This window comes from Zootermopsis nevadensis, unplaced genomic scaffold (assembly GCF_977971745.1).
Source record: "Zootermopsis nevadensis isolate Lab colony 2312 unplaced genomic scaffold, Znev_1.0 Znev_ptg000009l, whole genome shotgun sequence".
NCBI lineage: Eukaryota > Metazoa > Arthropoda > Insecta > Blattodea > Termopsidae > Zootermopsis > Zootermopsis nevadensis.
In genome coordinates this window covers 332285-353577 of record NW_028259141.1, presented here as the reverse complement: position 1 = coordinate 353577, position 21293 = coordinate 332285, and the positions used below count along the sequence as shown (strand labels likewise).

General features: G+C 35.2%; 1 protein-coding gene across 14 annotated transcripts in view; it reads right to left on the bottom strand.

The window, feature by feature from the left end:
- Positions 1-21293, bottom strand: part of LOC110826776 (agrin-like) — a 741485-nt gene that overhangs the window by 651512 nt on the left and 68680 nt on the right. For 8 of the 14 annotated variants that reach the window (XM_087345738.1, XM_087345723.1, XM_087345724.1 and 5 more), the window contains one exon: positions 10854-11159. The exons of 1 other annotated variant lie outside the window; for it this stretch is intronic. In XM_087345738.1, the coding sequence (XP_087201864.1) occupies positions 10854-11159 (306 nt within the window). Of the gene's footprint in view, positions 1-10853; positions 11160-13800; positions 14130-21293 lie in introns of those variants that run through there. 5 more of the 14 variants (XM_087345736.1, XM_087345734.1, XM_087345732.1 and 2 more) reach the window with 2 other exon arrangements.

Sequence of the window (21293 nt, the reverse complement as noted above, 5' to 3'; positions counted from 1 at the left end):
TTCGAAACGGCCTGGAACATTGGGCGTTTGGTGACACCTGTAAGGACGAAGGACCATTTGGTAAACATTTACGTCATTCCTGGTAAAGATACGCACGTGTTCCTGAGACAGGTTCTTATTTTAATTTTCTCGTCCGTGAGATCAGGGGCGCTGTGGTGAGAGGATCTGAGTGGCCGTCTTACAAATAAGAACACGGCCTCATGGATGCCCCCTGATGGTCGTTCGGCCCACACGCTGTGCGGTAACCTCTCGGGCGTGGTTGCCTTCCACCGTTACACATACTGGAAGCTTACAGGGAATCAGGAGCTTACAAAATAGAATTTTTATAGCTACCAGCGAAGCGCGACTTCATTTTGTATTACGACTCATCGTTAAACAAAATCTAGGCTGAAGATGGTTTTGTCTTCTGGGTTGTTGCGACGCGTAGTCTGTCAGAAAAATTTAGCGATGTTTCAGAGGTAATTTCTGGGTCCACACATCCGTAAACGTTTTACCCATCTTCTAAATGATCTCTGTTCACCATGGATCTTTGTATTTTTCACAAAAATACTTTCTATTAAGTATTATATAAGCTCTGACAAAAATGGTAGAGCGCAGATCGTGCCGACATCTATTAACGGCCCTACGAACTGCATACTCAATTACGATTAATAGTAACTAGAGAACGGCTGGTCGTAATTTGTTAAATTTGGTACAGGGGTTATGTTATTAAATGTTAGTCCAAACACATACGTTTTAACTTCCTGCGAGCAGATGCCAACATAACGGAAGTTCAGCTTCATCTCCGGGAACTTACGACGTCATCTACAGGACACACTTAACGAATAATTTGTTTCTTTGTTTCTTTGTATCGAAGACCAATAACAAAATTGTGATGTACGCTCATTTCTCCGATATGGTTATTGAACTTCGCTGTTGGACCAATGTAAAATGCATTCGTGGACAGCTTTTAGGAATAAATTTCGTCTGAATTAATTATATTCTCTTCCCAATTTATAAAGCCCTGACTTCCGGTCAGATGTTTGTTATCAGATCTGTAACCACCATCAGAACAACCATAATCACCATCAAATCACCACAAAAGTCGACCGTCATTCTAGCTACCAACATCTTAATAATATCGCACTGGTAAATCATCCTTATTATAACCAGTTATTTTGAGTCAAATCAATCTACATTTTCGCCAATATTATCACTAATACTGTCTTATTATTTGTATCGCCAATGTTATCATTACCATAATCATCAACCCTAATACCTACATCGTAATCATCAAAACCAGTTTCAGATATTTGGTTAACAGGAAGTTACAAAACTCGATCTTATGTAAGGCGTTTATTACGAAAGAAAATCCAGCGTTGCGAAATGTACGTACTAAGACATCAATTCATCTGTCCACAAAGTCGTGGAGCACACATTTATTTAGTATTTGACAGAAATGTACAATTGAAAACTAAAAGAATCTAAAGATATTTGGAATAGAAGATTTCTGTATTCCGGGTTGTTTGCGCCGTGTAGTCTGGTAGAAGTTTATCGACGTTTCGGAGGTCCTTGCTGCCTCCATTGTCAGGGCGATCGTCGGTAAAATTCTGCCAGACTACACGGCGCAAACATCCAAGAAGACAGCCATCTTCAGACTCACAGCAGTGAAAACCTAACCTCAATTCCTACATATTTAGAGTAAGACCGGGGTGTTGTGTCCAACACTCTAAACTGTAACTAGCAATTTAATAAACGCCATTTTCAAGGACGTGGGTCATGCGGATAGACGAATCCATGACCTCCCTTTACAGGACGACTACGAAAAATGTTCTCGAAACAGCCGGAAAATATTTTCCTTTCATTTTGCTTTATTAAAACGATCTACTGGATACATTACGTAGAGGACCACGAGTTGTAATGTTCAGCTGATGGAACACCGCGGCGTTTAGATGTGCCATAATTTCCATTTAATGTTCCAAAGCGTTCTATAACTTGGTAGCTGAACGATATTCCGTTTTTATTGGACAGCGTCTCTGGATGCTCCTGTACCAAATCTCTGTTTCTACAAATATTCTCACTCACAGACGGTTATATAGTGCGGAACGAGTGCAAAAGTGGTTTAAGGCACTTAGCATTCTGTCGTCCATTGCTACTAAAATCCAGAGATCGAACGAGATATCGAAAAGCGGTAATTAAAAGGTGTGTAATTAGAACCGAAGATTTCGTATTTTTCTTAGATTCCAAGGCGAAAGGTATTTATTATAAAAAAATTATAATATATTATAAAATTCATCTTCAATTATTTACTCGCGGTGATACAGAAATAATAGACTTTTTATACGGGGTTAAAACCTGTTATTCGGAGACCACTAACCACGAATGAGGGTTGTGGACACGTCATCTGGGTTCTTTGTTTCGGACACAGCCCGTAAGCCCTCGTCACTTTAAATACGGAGCTACGTTAAACCAGGTTATATATTAAAATGTGCACTCAGTGTGACAACATGAGAGCAATTCATTAGGATTTGTGGTCCTTATGGAAGTCAACTCTGTAAGCAAGAACGACAAATGTGTCTGACGTGTTCCTTGTTCCACGTTTTATCATCTGCGTTACGTATTGTCTAAGATGTCGTCTCCTTTATTCGTGCACTGTAACGAATGTCAGGAGAAAAGTAGACATGACCAAGTTCTTCATCACGTAATTACATAAATTTCTAGCTTAGAAAATGGCTTTCAAACATAAATTGTTACCCTGTTATTTAAACGTACATTTTGTCACCAGGGCGAACCCAAGTGTCCTTTTTCGGAACTATAAAACGAAACTTGAAAACGTGCCTTAAATTCTTTGGTGTTACTCTCCAAAGAAGTTCCATAAAAGCAGAAAACATTTTCTAAAATAAATAATATTCCTAAAGGTAAATCCAAAACGATTCCCAGTTAAGAAATATTAAAAACAAACTTAAATTAAGACGTGGGAACCTAAAATTAACGGGGGGGGGGGGTTCCTTCGAAGGCGTGTCACATTTTTTAACAGGTCTAATTTTCTAATCACAACAAATTAATAATAAATCACGGCTTTCCCCTTCAACAAAAAACATTTTTCCCAGTCGCCGCAACATAACTCCGAGCTCGAACAGCCGCAAAGTGATAGCACAAAACCTAGTCCTTCATAGTTTACTACGAGACATGAAATGATTACGTTTCGGGTATAGAAGCAGCTCGTCTGGGTTAAGACGTGGGTTTATCGTCCCCTTTGCTTCACTAAATATAATGAAGTGTAAAATCAAAGCATCGAAATGTCACCGATTTCGTCGAAATTTGGGGGAGAAATGTTTTCTGTTAACATTGCGCATGCTCAGACAGACTCTTTGCCCCTTCAATTTTCCCCTCTAACTGTGACGTAGCTCGCATCCACTGCGTGGAAAGTTTTATTTGTTTTAATAATTATAATTATCAATACAGAAAAAAAAAATCGATTACTTTTCCCTGAGTTGTCTCTCAATAGGCAAAATTCTGTACATTATTCTATCTACAACGTGAAGTTTAATCATCTAATTATATTTAAGTTTATATAATTTTATACACCTGAAGATGGTTCTTTTAGAACTGAAACATGTCGTGTAAAAAATTGATGATCTGACGTAAATCGAACATTTCGATAGAGAACATCATTTAATATATTTTAAATATTTTAAATGTTAATTATAGTAATTTTTTAATATTTAATAGGAATTTTATTGTGATCAGACTGACAAGATTTAAACAAATATTAAACAAACATCTAAACAAAATAATATCCATAATATTCCGGTGCTCTATCTAAAATACGTACCTTGTACAATTTATTACCAACTACTCGCAGTTTAATAACATCACTGGACACCCCTGTAATTAATTTTCGAATCTCAACAAACCTATAATATCTCCGGAGAATTATCTCAAAGATTCATTGTTGTTCAACAATGGTAACAGTTGTCAGGTTGATGGAAAGTTCTGTTGCGTATGAAAATTAACAGAGGCGACTTTTGGAACACTCAGACAACAATGACATCGGAACACGTTACCACAATAATGGCTTAAAAACACTTCTCCCTAACAATGCAAACTTAAAGCATTGTTGTGCACCAATGACATTGGATCAGGATATTATTGGTACACATTTATGATCAACAATCACCTCGGATGACAGTGTAACAATGACTTGCGTGAACACCAACTTTGGAATTAGCACCATTGTATAGACTTTGAAACTTTCGAAACGAAACACTAACTCTACTGCCTGGGTGGGTGTCGTCTGTGTTTATCTATGACGCTGTCAGTCTACGACGCTCCATTTGTGATAGACGAGTCGCGTAATTTTTAACACCGTGTCTCTAACTTTATAAATTATGTGTCCAAGAAAAATATTTGCTGAATCTATTACTTTCACGAGGCTCAGCTTTGGAACAACGCGTCTTTATAGACATTCCACCCCCACCCCCACCCCCTTGACACTCCTACGCATAATTTACTAAACAAACAAATAATAATTTCACCAGAGTCGTCTTTCTATGTGTAATATTTATTTTATCATCTTCAGTCTTGCCATTTATGTAACTCGTTTCTGAAATGGAAATATATAATATATTATTTCCAATTATTTTCCCTGTGATTCGACATTTTCTGTTTCTGAATACCAAACATCTAAAGTAAAATATCTCTACACATTTCCCGGACATTGTCTCTTCCGTATTTACCATTCTTTTTCAAGGGATAATGAGAAGATTTCTTAAATTGATAACATTAATATTATTATTATTATTTCCCGGCGTCTCTCTGCAATAATTAAAAATTTTGTCAGTTTTTCGTGTTTCCTTTCTATGTTGCGACATTTTATTTAACGTTTCTCATATATACACACCATTTCCCTTTTAACACGCGTCGCAACATAATTTTTTTGGACAAACCTGTACATAATTTTCAAAAATGAGAACGTTCATAACTTTTGTTTTCACCACATTTTCTACGACAAGCCATTTCATACAAATGCGTCGTTGTATTTGTCTTTTTTGGATTACCCCGTGGCTAATTTTCCAAGTAAAGATTTTCCGCGTCGTTGTCTGTCAAACAGAAACACGTTTTTCTTTACATTTTTTCTGTGAGATGGTAAAGTTGCGTCATATTGTGATATAATAAATATATATTATTTAAATCTTGTCCGTCTAATCACAATAAATTCTTATTAAATATTAAAATATTACAATAATTAACATTTAAAATATTAAATGATGTTCTTTATCGAAATATTCGATTTACATTAGACCATCATTTTTCACGACATGTTTCAGTTCCTAAAAGAACATCATTTGATATATTTTAAATATTTTAAATGTTAATTATTGTAATATTTTAATATTTAATAAGAATTTATTGTGATTAGACGGACAAGATTTGAATAATATATATTTTTTCTGTGACAAAATGAGACGGGCGGACGGACAGACGGCGTGATATCTACAGATCCTCCAGATGGTTAAAGCTTGTAAGTTTAAAAAGAAATTTAAAGTACGTGTCCAAGCTGAGTCCAGGAATAGCACAGTTTTCCTTAAGATATAATTTTAATAATATCAACAACAAAAATACATTTTATTTTAAATGTTAGGGCTAAAGATAATTACAGGCATAATCTCATTTCCATTATTTCAAAAGTTGGATACATCCTCGGTGAACAATTAATCGTGGAACGCCACAGAAACCATTCGGGGAGGAGCATAAGTCTTGACGATCTCCTTATTTAACGCAGGACTTCATTAATACCGAATGCACATTTCAGAAGTTACTACGTCCTGAGCCTTAGGATTCGACCATGACTCCAATAATATTGTGGGAAAATAATATAATAATAATAATTTATTTCGCATTTAAAATTTGACGACACTGCGAGATTCTGTTTCTCTGTCCTACAATTCTAAACCCATGAGATATTGTTTCCTTCTGATGGGTACACAAAAACATGGCTGTGGCCTTAAGACGTTATTACACTAAGGACGACAGCATCTTGTGCTTGAGACAGAAATGGAAAGATTTGCATATAAATGTGACCCAACGACCACTTGAGATGTGTAAGCTCTGTGGGGCGAAAGGAACAATTTTCATGAGACAAAGGACGAGCTGTGACACCCGTCAAACCTCAGATATGACGCGGATGGACCTGACGTAGCCCAGGAATTAGCTACATTTAAAACAAATCACAATTTTCACTGACTTAAAATTGGAAACGAATAAAATTATTACACTTTTAAAGATTACTCCGAAAAATAATTCCAAAGAATACCGAAGTACTTTACTTTTGATTCATGTTTCTTAATTTAAAAAAATAACCCACATACTTTAAATTAAAACATTTAATAACGCGTAATTCGGATTAAATAGTGTTATTATTCCAGTCATCTTTTGTGATTAGTGTACACCGGAATAATTCGTCATGAAAATGGAATCAGTTCCGGTATCGAATATCGATCTACATATCTGTTAATCTGGATCTCTGTTAATTACCAAACCTAAGAAACTCCCAAACAAGTTCTAGATAATTCCTCGTAACATCCTTAACTATCAACAGCTGACATCTGAGTGAGGGCGTGACCTGCCATCTATCGGAAAGACAAGGGGACTCAATTAGTTCAGAATTCCAGCGACTACCGTCAAGGTTACAAGGTTAGATCGTCACATATAAACACACGTTCATGAAGAGATTGTATACAAGGAAAAAATACACTTTATACGTCACACGGTTAAAACAGGGTACATGAACAGATATTTTTTTTAATTACGCTAAAAAAGATGGATGACAAATTGTATGTTCGAACAGCCATGGCATGTTTGCTCATATAATATGAGATTTCATGAGATCTGATAAAAATCTTATAAAATGTATGCTAAAATAATATATAGAAAGTTGTATTTAAGTTATTATTGATTTGAATATTTATATAATTATATTCACCTGAAGATGGTTCTTTTAGGAACTGAAACATGTCGTGAAAAATGATTGTCTAATGTAAATCGAATATTTCTATAAATAACATCATTTAATATATTTTAAATATTTTAAATGTTAATTATTGTAATATTTTAATATTTTAATAAGAATTTATTGTGATTAGACGGACAAGATTTAAAATAAAATATATATGAGATTTCATGTTCTAATTGCTTTAAGAAACATTAATTCAGGTTAATCGAAGGAATTAATGTTCTCAGATTAAGATATCACTGATTTATCATACCACGTTTTATGGACTCTGCTAAATATGTTAAAAGAGTAACCCAGACACAAATCGGGGACGATGGATTCCGATCTGTTTTGAACAAACTACAGACGATCCAAACTGTCTCACCTCGTGTCTATTGGAACTTTGCCAGATTACACGTCACTCAGTAGATCTAGAATTGTCGACTTTACATCTAATCCAGTTCATCCCTCTCAGCTGCTCACGTGACATTAAACTACATAAAATCCTTTCCTTAGATGCATTAACCAGTAATCGGTTGACTTAAACAATTGAGTTTACTGATGTCTGTCACCACAATCCTTGCTTATAAACCCTTCCGGCTTTACAGGTGGCACGAAGTTTAAGACAGCTTTTTAATATTATCACTTCGATGGATTCAGAAGAGGTTATAATTCAGGGTCATGTGAATTGACAATGGTCATGACGACCAGAATCGTAACTTTTGAACGGAAAACGTTACATTCAATTTTTTAAAGCTGTGTCGATAACTTATCTGAACTGTTTTTCAAGTCCGTTGCCATAGGCAAAATTCGAGTCTTAAATTACGTCCATGTTACGTAGTTTAAGAAATGATGCGCGCAAAAATGTCCTATTACAAGGCACGAATAAATCGGTTACTTTAAGTAGAATCAACAGATGTACGCATATTATTCATTAATTTCTTTATTACCGACTATTGTATAATTTCCAGTGTTTAAAAATAATAACAGTAAAGTTTATATCGAATAATAGGAAACACGACGTTTTTCGGTCTGATAGTACTGTAGCACGTGACTGTCAAAGCTGTTACGTCACAGGTACTTAAATCTCGCGTACTGTATATTACCTAAATTATTTACTTATCACATGTTGGGTCAAATATCTTGAGATTTTGTACAAATCCAGGTCTATTCATATTACAATTCGCAGTGTTTCCATGTTTGTTATAATTTTGGGGTAATCTCAATCCACGTATGCAAATTGTAAACAATTTAGCGGTGTTATACAAAATTATTTAAAATTCCATTGTGAAATCGTTTACTTTAATTCTGAAGTTCTGTTCATCTTACATTTTATTCAAGTAATTATCTAGACCAGCGTTTCTCAACCTATGGTAAGCGTGCCACTGATGGTACGCGAACTACGTAAGAAAATCAAATGTTAATTCAATTAAATTCTTTATTATTTGTGTGCTGTATCAACAGCCTTAAGGCCAATTACAGATACAGCACAAGAGATGAGCTCACGAACACAGTAATAAATATATAAAGATAATAACAAATAGAATATAAAAATAAATTAATACGGAGGACTTTAATACACAAGAAAATTTCAGATAAATATATTAGCATATTTGTAAAAATAATTTAAATCAATTAATTAAATTATACTATTATAGAATGTGAAGGAGTGTGACAATTTTCGTCTCAAATATGTCCAAGTCCCTGCAGATGACATTAACAGCTGATTTGCGTCTAGCAATATTAACATAAACAACAGTTTTCCCTCAACGCACTTGGTTTGTGGTACATTTAATGTGTTAAATTATAATTAGTGGTACGCCAGCGAGAAATAGTGAGAACCCCTGATCTAGACGCACTTCTAACCTCTCAGTAAAAAAAATAGTTACTTTCGACTATCATAATGACTGCAATCATTTCAATATCCAGGGAAGCAGTGGATATTTTATTGAATTTGGGACTATATTTAAAATGACAGGTAAGAATTTTCACACGTTACTACTCGATTATTTTCCAATTTTTACAAAACATTCATTTGGAATTACGTAAATATTACGCACTTTTGCAAAACATCAGCAGTGACTTTTCCTTGGATGCGATTAGCCTGTAACTTATAGCAACGAGATCAATATTTCTTGTTCCATTGTATGCTAATGACCGCTCCCCCGTTAATAAGAATTAACTTACCATTAATTCGACCACAGTAAAACCAAGAAACAGAAGGAATTATAAATTTATTTCAAACAACTAACCTTGGAAGACACAAATTTAATTAAAGTATATAATATAATTCAGGTCTATACACAAACTTTATTTACAGATGTTAAAATTTAAAATTTAAAATTTGCGCTATTCATCGTTACTACGATGTTACAATACTGCGCCTTCATTTACTACATGTTTCGATGCGAAGCATCATCTTCAGGTTTTTCCTTTAAAACTACTTTATATTACAATGCAAGTTTTTCAATTTATTCATCCGTTTTGTAAATTATTATAGTATGTGTTCTGTTGATCTTCTTATTTTATGTATCTTATGTTTGTTTTTCATTATTCTGTGAATAAATTAATTAACATATGAGTTATTTATTTATATGTAAATAAGTTTGGAATATTGTTGTATATTTGTAAAAGTAAATTTAAATTTTAAATTTTAACATCTGTAAATAAAGTTTGTGTATAGACCTGAATTATATTATATACTTTAATTATAAAACACAAACATGACGCATTTAAGCTTTAAACACAAATTTAAATTCCAAACACACTTAACACACTTTTAAATTTTTTTAAAAAAAAAACTGATAGAATATACTGACTGAAGATGTCGTTACAGGACACCAAAGTGCTGGGGGTCTCCGCCCCACTGACTAAAGCCTCTCCGCAGGGCCAAACCGAGCACCTGAAGAAACTTAGACAACCAGCAAGACACAGCTAACACGTGATATAAAATATCGGGAAGGTAACTACAAGTCTGTACTTTTTTCCGGAAGACCCTGAGATCGGCCAAACTGTTCCAGATTCTACGTAACAGCAAAAATGAGCTCCTGCCAGAATTCGACGTTCCACTGCACTCCTCAACACAAAATTTGTATACACTGCAGTAATATCCTAGTCAACTCAATGCCTTTGCTCTATTTTAAGACGATTTGCCTTATATTAAGCTATCTTTAACAGGGGAGGGGGGCGTGCGGACACAACATAACCTAACATTTATAGCGAAAATCTTATTTATTTTTCACTTTTGGATCCAGTTTTCATTATCGATTTCTCTCTAATTTTTCTTTGGGTTTCAGAACAAAATAAAATATCGGACTTACCAAGAGATATTAACCGGTCGTCAGAAATCTTACCTGAAACAGACAGAGAAATAATCAGTTAATTAATTTAATATGAAAAATTGCAACTTAGATTATTTTTCAAAGTAAAATATTAAGGGCGGATACCACCAGGAAAGTTTTTTTTTTAAATTTCATTATAACAACTTGTGAGTTATGTCTGAATTCTTACGCTAGTACCTGACCCAATGGAGTATTATGCATCTAATGAAATAAATATGTCATTAACACTGGAATTTAATTAATATAAGTACACTTCTCTCTGACTTTGAGGTTATCTCACGATAAAAACCCAGAATAAAAATCGAGAACATACTTATTTAGATTTTAACTGAGTAATACGTCTGGTATTGATGAACACCGAATAACACGCATCTTTTACTTTTAACAAATATTATATTTAAACTTTGATATAAATCGTAGTGGCCACTCATTTGTATGCTTAAAATATTGAATTCTAGAACAGCCTAGACGAGATATAACACATCAGCGGCCAGCATAACATAACCTATAAATTCTTCTAGCAGCTTATTCGTACGTACCTTTGACTGCAGCGTTCACTTTGTCCAGATTTCGAAGTGTGAGTGACAGCGGGTCAGAGGTCAGCTGCATAATGACGTCATCAGAAGTCCGCTCCATTCCTTTAGCCAAAAATATGGCAGTCTGATGCACTCTGATTGGCCGTTCGAAACAGTTGTCGATTGTTTTCGGTTTATCCACTGTGCGTATTTTAACAGTCATTTGTCTCGTGTTCCCCGATTCATCACGAGTATCGACAGGAGAAGGGAGTTCTCCTTTTAGAAGTCTTTTCACACGGACCGAGAACTTCATAACGCCAGTTTCCGCTTCTACAAGAGTAAAACGTCGTTAGAAATTCGATAATAATTATAAGAGTTATTTTTCGTATGGAATAAAATGTAACTAGTTACTTAGACTAATAATTTTAAATTACAAAAATCCCACGGACATACGGAAAGTAGTATTGAAACGCTTATTATTATAGTTATTTTTTAAATATACAGAGGCAGTCGATTGAATTCTGACGGCCCAACACACAGTCTCAGCGATTTGGTGACGTAGGACCCCCGAGGTAGTGTCTCGCCTTGCCCTTTGACCTCGGAAACAAGAAAGAATGCAACCACAGTGCCCCACCTGACCTCTCCCACTGCTTCGTTTGTGAAAACAGGTCTCCTGTACGTGGCGGTAAATTTCTGCTCTAACACGACGATCGAAATTCATTTTTATCGACTTTGCACACTAATCGATATTCATGTCTATTTGCGTAATAAGATGGCTGTCTTCTGGGTTGTAGCGCCATGTACTCTGGTATAGAAGTTTACCAACGTTTCAGAGGTCACTGCTGCCTCCATCATCAGTACGATATCGTCCCAGACGGCAGCCATCTTAAGTTACTACACTTTACAGTACAAAATTGGTTTATTTTTGAAAAATGCTACGTACAGTGTATCAGCAGTTATTATAACTGAATACTAACAAGATTTAATCTTCTTCTGATTTCATCATGAAAATCATTTATGTATTTATCATGTTCGTAATTAAATTTTATAACACCTCGAATGTTTTATTATATATGTTACCGGCAATGTACAGAATGCCTAAAGTCAGTAGGCAAAGTATAAAATGGACGCATTCTATGGAATGCCCAGGCATTTTATAAAATGCTTAGAAACTTTAGGCAAATTTATGAAACTAACAGTTTATTTTATATTTTGGCTACGTATATTCTATAGAATACGTAGGAATTTTATAGAATGCCTCAGATTATTTAGGCAAAGCACGTAACAAAGAAGTTTCTATAATACGATTTATAAAGTTCTATTTTAACTTTTATATTTGCAAAAATTTAATATAAAACAATTTGTTTTAATTCTCAAAACTTTTTTTACGTTCAGATTCAGTAGCTTTGGTGTTTCCATGACTAATTCGCACAACCTCCATTTTGACAGCTTACTCAATCGACTTTGATTAATTTTAATCTACACAACCAAACAATATTAAAATTACGATTTATTTCATAATTTTCCTACTGACTTTAGGCATTCTGTACATTGCCGGTAACACATGGCTTTGTACCCTGATTCTACCTAATGACGTTGCTGATTTGTATGCATTATTCTGTAAGAAATAAATGTTGATAATAAAAATGAACCCAAAACACAGATCACCGCGACGTAATGAGTGTCGGTAGCGAGGAATACAGAAACCTCAACCACGCATTTATCAGCTTGGCCTCCAGTTAGGCTCCCAGTCAAATAGGTCACAATTTAAGGCCGGTCGAAGCCTCATTAGTGACTGTGCCGTTCCTCCTGACAGGCATTCGAACGAAGTGAGTCGTTAAGCGGGCAATGAATCGCCCCCAACCCACAAGAACAAGAAAGTCAACTGAGTATTTGACCGTCCTCTGTTTACCTTATTAACCGCTGCACCTTTTAGGTGGGATATTTTTTTCTACGATGTTTGTACACGCATGAGAAAAGGTTATAAGCTTTAAACCGAGGTTCAAAAACCTTCTCATTACAGCGGATCGCAATGGCTGTTCATGCCTTCGCCAAGAGCTGAAGAAAAATTAATATTAATAATGTCGTGGTATTCATTTAAAAATAGATAACAGATTTATTTATCCATAAAACTGTGTCGATAGTTTTCAGCTGTGTTTCTTTATAACCACAACAAATTTTTCGTAACGTTTTGTCAAATTCCATGTGGTTTCAAACGTGGCCCAATGTACGTAACATTTGATTTCATGATAGAATGAGTTTCTTGTACCAAAGAACGAGACCTCATATGTTAAAAATATGCACACATTCAAATAAAATTATAATATTTTCGTCGGCTGTCCGCATGTTTCATAATCAAAAGTGCGGGAAGGATTGTAATTAAATTTGGTACGGAGGATAAATATTGTCTAATATAGAACATGACTTATATGAAAATTTGATCGAGATTTGTTAGTTTTCTAAAACAATCGTAATAAATAAACATGTAAATAATACCTATGAGAGTATTAATAATTCCAAATTCAATTTTAAAAAAAGACTAAGAGAAGTTTCAAAAACATTTGGCAGACGGACGGACACACAGAGAAAAGCAAGGCACTCCAAAGAGTTCCGGATACAATTTTATTCTCACTTTCCGCTTAAAATAAATTTGGATAATTACTGTAAAACGATAAACTAGTTTTCTGTACACTTTCCCAACAAAAATATTAATAAATTTATCACTGAATGATCTAAGAAATGAGACTGATTTGCATAACGTCGTTAGCATTTGGCATCTGTCGTCACAAAAATATGAAAATAATCAACACTGTGATACACATTTTTTTAAAATTTAACTACATTATTTTCAGTTACCGGAAATTTAAATTCGACCACAAATATTTACCATAAATATTTTTTATAATATCATCTTAATTTCAAAGATTCTACCTTCCTAAAATACATTCGCACTTCATCAGCTGAAACTCACCGTTTCTCCTCTTGAACGGACTTCTGTTGTCCACTGACGGAATTTCACCCGTCACTTTCCCAGTAAAAACAAATTCCGTCTCCCGAATTTTTGTTTCAAGGTCACTGAAACTGTCAACCTCGCTGCTTATGCCGTTGTTACAGAGAGGGCCTGAAATGTGGCGTCGACTGTAGCGCTGGTAATTGACGGCGCGTCTCCGAACTACGCTCCTTGTACCTCTGTTTTGCGTCACACTTTTATCCAATTGAAGTACAGTGATTATCAAGAGGACTGCAACCAGTTTATCGAGTGACATTCTGACCATCGTTACAACTTCACTTAATACGAGCCTGAATAGAACAGAAAGATATTAAACAATTAGAGTGTGAATTTAAAACCATTGATACCACAATATCGGTGTTTTACACAAATAATGTAATCTCTGCAATGCAAAAACGCACTATTTGAGTTCATATACGTTGTTCCGTACTTGCAAAGTAAAATGTAAACATAAATTTGTATTCGATTTTATTATTGTCTTAATATTCATTACCTATAGACAAGCACAAATATTTTGAAGAACTTTGGAGAATTCAAGATCCCGCGGTCAGATTAAAAACAGAATTATATGAAAAAGTTTATGTAACAAAATTACTTGAGTATCGAATTTTAAACTCTTCATTCCCGCATTAGACGTATATTTAATTCCATTTTTCGTAAGTTCTAAAAATAACTATAGAAATCAACGCGAGACAAAATATTTGTATACGGATAATATATTTTTTTAAATACAATTTAAGAGAAAGGATTTCTTTTACTTAAATTATTTATATCTAAAGTTAAATCGCAGAATGAAATTATTTAAATGACAGAGAAAATGTTTAGATATTTATTATCATAATAATTGACGTGAGTGTATTAGGTTAATATACATTTTATACAAAAGTATTAATTGTGCTGAAAGACTTAATCTAAGGCTTTCTTAACTTCTTTACAAAGAGACAGACACTGAACTGTACAAGACTGCAAAGAATCTGAAGTCATGTTGTCACATATTCTTGGTTATTTTATTCTATTATGGCCAATAATATATTACTCGTACGAACATACCCTACCCACCTGAGATGTGAGGTCTCAGACACGATTTTACTCAGTTGTTCCACATGAACATCTTTTAGGTGCCTGCCAAATTTTTATCATCGACCACAAGGCGTAGGAAATTAGGAATCTTCTTTGCCGGCCACATCTCTGTAACCTGTTAATGGCCTTGTTCCTTCCAGTTTATCTTAAATGATCTTCCATTTTTCTCCAGTTGGGTTAAACTTTCTTACCATCTGAGTTAAATATTAAATCTCAGCGGATTCAATCTTCTGCTTGTCTGATCTGTCGATGACCAAATTTTCGCTGTACTACGTGAGGGTTTGGGGTAGACACAATAATTTACAATAATCTGTCTGCATCAACTCCACATAACCCTATGAAGACAATGTTTCGATATTCATATCACCACCTTGATGATTTTTTTAGTAGTCTGTAATCGAATTGTGACAGCTGATCCCAGGTTAAATTCCCAACAGGCTAACTCAAGATGGAAATTTGGCAATCGATCCATCTTATCCCCTAAGACGAAGCCTTAAGATACGTTTTGAATTCGACAGGGCCTTATTAATTTATTCTTAAATTTATTTAAAAATTCGCTAATTTAATATTAGAAAAAAAACGCAGTCATGAAGGAGACAGATGACCGCTGTCGACTTAAGGAAGCCACAATCAATCAGAAACTTTATTCAAAACTACGCCAATTACTCGCGTGCTTAATTGACATCAATACAAGACACCAGTATGACACTTCGTAGCTTTCTTGCATTAACACTCTTTAGAAGAATCTTGCAAGACGATTTATAAAGCATAAATCTGCATTTGTATCTTAGGGTATTAATTAATTATCCCTTAGTCTTCTATCTTTCTGAACGCGTGCAAACTTCCAGGATACGGAGTGAGTATTTGGAACTACTTTCATTAGAAAGTTTCTGTTACATCTGACATCGAATGTACGCACAGTATGTCAATGTTTTCTTAAGTAAAAGTCGTTAAGAACAACAAATGAAAAGATAATTCATTCAAAAAGCAATAACAATAACATATAACTCGGAACAGATATTTAGCCAAGAACCCAAAGGTTTAGTCATGTGACCTTAAACACTGAGACCTAAAAAATGAACACGTAAACATAATCCATAATTTTATACAAATAAAGGCTCGATCAAATTAAAATATTTAAAATGTATGTCTCACAATATAAGTTCGTTCTGACATAAAAATTATGAATGGCCATTAACATTTGTAAATTAAATAGTTTATTATAGATTTTATTAAGAATAACAAAGATACAGTTGAACAAACTACTGTTCAAAATGGAACAAACCACGACTTTTATTGGAGACATGTGTTTCGAGTTTCATCAGATCATCATCAACATCCATCACGCAGCATCCATCACAAATCTTGACTTTCAACACCGAACAAGATTTTTCCCAGGCAAAAGTTGACAAAACTCAGATATCGTTTAAGGAAATCATAAATTCTTATAAAGGGTGACACGGGGTAAAGACGGGAGTAGCGTAGACAATCAAGAAATGGAAACAAACAATTCACCCACTATATTGTGTGATACAAAACCTATTTTCATGGTTCAAACGCTGTGCTAGATAAATGATGATGACTGGTCAACAGAGGTGTAGACCTATTCATAGTTCGGTCATGGCATCAGAAACCCCTCGTAAGAGTTGATACCATCCTCGCGATTTCCTTCCGAAACAATTGAAAGTTCCTCAGGAAATTCCCCACTTTGATACATCTCGAAGTTTCATTACCACATGCACAAAAGCATTATCATTTGAACCTGCACTGATCTGTTTAAAAATCTAGACCTTAATCTTACAACCAGTTTAATATTATCCACACGTCTTCGATTATACGGTCTCTTGTCCTTTGATTTTCGGACTGATATAAGTTTATTTATTTTATACACCCCTGGCCTCCCTGATTTTACCACCTGCATTAGTCTCATTGCTTTAATCACCTTGAAAATTCATTTGAATTCATTTATTTAAGTGCCTGACATCAGCGAAATACTGACGTAAGTACAGAATAAAATTTAATATAATAATTCAATTCAATTCAATAATAATAAAAACAAACAAACAATGAAACTAAATATATAAATAATAATAATACAAATTATAATCCTTGTTACTTTGTGTTTCTTAGGTCCAAATATTCGCCATGTCACTTTTTTTCTAAATGGCTTGCCCCCAGAGTGGATAACCAAGTTTTGGATTCAACAGATAACGCTTATACTTCGTAAATGTTAATCCCATGACTTCAATTCAATTTAAATAATATTACCTTCATACCCAGATGCTAATCTCTGTCACGCTCAAATTCTTTGCATCTTACGAATCAGTTTACTCCAACGTGAGTTACATCATGGAAGTACGATTAACCTGACTGCACTACTTCTGAGACCCTCAACCTCTTTCTACCCACTCCATATAATTTTACTCTGAATAGCGTAATCAATATGTCTGCGTTACTTACGTTAGACAACACAAACCAATAACCCCGAAGAATTCCGAGAGACCTTTTAGATTTAGGACCGGGGTCTTCAACCCATGACCCAGCGATGTGTTAAGTCCGCCCCGACTGTATCATAAAACCGGTTCTCGTATCACGTCTTGTTAATGCAGTCATAATGAGACAAAGATCTTAGTTCATAACTTTATCACTTACGAAGGCCCGGAAATTTCCCTCTTATCGAGTGCTTCGTTCTGTTTGCTGAGAAGGGTCAGGTCAGCCACGACCTGCTATTGGCCAACTGGACAGTCACAGTACCTTATGCTAATTTTATCAAGACCAGGTTCAGTTCCGGGTAACAGCAGTGGACGACGTGCGACAGAAGACTTCTCTCCTGGCTTTTAATAAACACTTCACCATGGGGAGGCAGTCGCTCCCAAATGAGCGACAGTTTCTGTCGAAGTAATTTCAAACTTCAATAACTCGGCCAAACTTAGACATAGCGCCGCCATCTTAGTCTAGTTTTAAAGAGGAAAGATGAAAGTTTGTGCTAGTACCGCTCTGACATTCGTGGCGGCCGCACGTCGCGAACTGCGCACGCGCAAAGTGAACCCACGATTTTCGACTTTCCGTATTCGACACGTGTCCATAAACGGGATCATATCTCAGAGACTAATTATCCGATCCGAGTGAACCAAGTGTTGTTTTGAAGAGGAGTGTATATGTTACAACTCATCCTGGCCACCAAGTGTGTATCTCAAAAACTCAAAAAGATACGAGGCTGTGAATTTGGAAAAGTTTGAAAATTTCCCGATTTTCTTAAAATGTCGCGATATATGAGGGCAAAGTACAACCAGAATTACAAAAATCGGGCACGAATGCGTAGAGCAGAAAATTCCAAAGAGAATGACACGGAAAATGTCGGGCCCGGACCCAAAACCAACGCGCAGTACTGCCGCGAATGTAGGCAACGTAAGCGCGCTCGGACAACTCAGGCGGCATCTGACGAGCCTGGGTCAAGTATGGATGTGTACCAATTAAGAAATAATCATTTATAAAAATGATTATATTTACAATATCCTACTTCTCTTACCACTACCCTGTATTCAATAAATGTAAGTTGCAAATTAATTAAACGATTCAAAACAAAAATTTTCTTCAATTTCAATATACTATACACGATCGACGTTTTCACGAAAATAACAGCGGCACTGCCTATTAATTTTTTTTTTGTACTCGCCATAAAAGCCAAATTATCCCTGACTTAGATGCAGATTTTGACTTTAACTCTTTCTAAATCTTTAAATTAATTTTAATCTGAAATTCAGAGGATTTTTCTTTCCTTCGGTCCAATTTAAAGGATATTTATTTAAGCATAATCATCGTTTTGGCAAAAAATGCGAGTAGCCACTATGGAGATATTATTACACATTTTGTAATTAAACACTCAAAACTAATTTCTATTACCAGTTCAAACTGAATTAATGTAACGCGTTGTTGCAATTCGTAATATGGTTTTCGGTCTTGATGAAGGCAGTTGAATGAAAACATAAGTATCTTCCGATTATTAACGGTGGTTCATTCCACAGGGGTAAAGACACCGGAGCGTGAAACTAAACACTCCCTTCCACTTAGAATCGATACGCGTCCTCACTCAAAAATGGCACGAACCGAAGATACAGTCAACGGAGACTTTAAACAGGTTTGATTTTAGAATTTCCGGTCAGAGTCAGAGCCACTGTTCTTCAAGGGTGTTCCAGTTGACCGCTGCAACTCTTGCTGTAGGGATCGTTAAGTCATTTGCGTTTGCTACAGAAGGAAGTTGGATTTTGTTCAACAACGAAAGGTAAAAGTGTTTTTGCCACAAAGTAAGAAACAGTCTGAAAAAAATACTATACGAGGTGCTACCCAAAAGTTCAGGAGATAAATGGAATCATAGGAAACTAATTGCCTGAACTTTTTGGTAGCACCTCGTATGTAAAATATGTTTCGCACTTACGTTCCGTACTTAAGAGAAGGTATTGAATAGACGACACTCAACTAACGATATAATTTCTGTCTTTTTTCAAGATGGTAGTAGAAAAACTTATGAAATTTAATATTTGAAACTCAAATACCCTTTGTTAACTTCGGGAAGGAGTAAATTGAAAAATTCTTGACAAGGCCTGATCACCTCACCTACACGTGGCACACAAAATATTAACAAATGTCCATCAACATCGAATACAAGATGGATTGTGTTTTGGAGCGAAGGAAGTATACGGCCGTCTACTGTCACAGATGATTAAATTTTGGAGTAGCTCAGATGATAGCGTAGAGTATGAAATGAAATTAGTAAACTTAATATTATGAAACAAATGTGGAGATATTTGGAATTTGACTTGAGACAAAAGAATCACATCAAAAGTATTTCAGATTGCAACCAACAGACTTAAGTGTAAAATTTTTCAGATGGTTAAGTGATTACCGACAAAACGGAATATCAAGGACATTGCGCAGTGAATATTATACATACAGATATCCGCCGAAACATTTTACGTGTAACCTTTGGTCGACGAAAAATAATTTCCCTTTTAAAAACAAAATAAAAAGCATTAGAACAAGTTGATATTTTTAATATCTTCATTCACAAAAATACCTCTTAATAACTGTCGTATTCGAGCGGTGGTTAACACAAATAAAATTTACACAATTTTGGTAAAATGAAACCTGGAAGATAAGAGAGAAGAAAATTATCTTCTGGGTTACAGCGTCGTGTAATCCGGTAAAAGTTTAAGAATGTTTCGGAGGTCCTTCTTGCTTCCATCATCATATCTAAAAATTAAATTCACAAAAATGTATTTATTTACAGCTCAGACTGTACAACGTCGAATGAGAGGATGATGGATTATAGAGGATTGGAAAGGATTTGGAAGAACGCGGTCTTGGCCTAATCTAACGTACTATCCCTGCATTTGCCTGGAGGAACTGAGAAACACCACGAAAAACTCTAATCAGGACAGCTAAGGAGAACATCTGGACGTAAGATTCATGACGTCACAAGAATATAGACAAATGAGCAGTTTCACAGTTGGTACTGTTCAAGAATTTGTTAATCTGATCGAGAAGTACGAGAGATGGACAGGGACATTTGAGATACCGAGAGTCGTTCGTCTAAAATCCTACCTTAAAGGAAGTAGTTATGAAGATAGGACAGAATTCTCGTGCTCAGCTGAAAATCTATCGACCTCTCGAGAGCACACAAAAGACTGCCTTCCTTTCAACACACGACACGTCTCACATCAGCTGGTCGGTCCCAGCGTCAAGGAGTCGGTAAACCAAACGTAAACCTGTCACACCAGCGCCCCTGCGGCGATCCAAGGTATTAACACAAATTCGACCACATTTCGAGAACGATTAATCGACTTTCCTTTCTACTGAACAAGACGGAATCACGCCATTGTGACTTTTTAAAACACAATAATCCCAGGTGAGATTTATGGTTCTTGCCCACAATATTATGAACGACAGTCATGTTTATAATTATTACAGATTATAAAAATGTTACCTCAACTTTACACATAAATAATCCCCGAAATATAATCTTAATTCTCCGTCAAAATTCATTGCGTGTTCGACAGGGCGATGGAACCGAAATGAAAACTAATTCTTTTTCTGCTCCGAGTACCGAGGAATATGTCACAAGTTAATTAATAAAGTAAATTAGTACCTAAAAAGAAGTTTACGGGAATCCCTAATGTCAAAATCCATGACTCCTCTTACAGAAATGTAAATGAAATGTCGAAACGTCTGAGGTTTGAATCTCGTATCTTTCATGACGTAATTAATTCAGTTACGTTCGAAGAAAACTAATAAGAGACTCTTACGAAGTGCAATAAGGGATAATTACAAACTTATATTGACATATGATCACAACTCCTGCAAAACGCGGGTTAAAT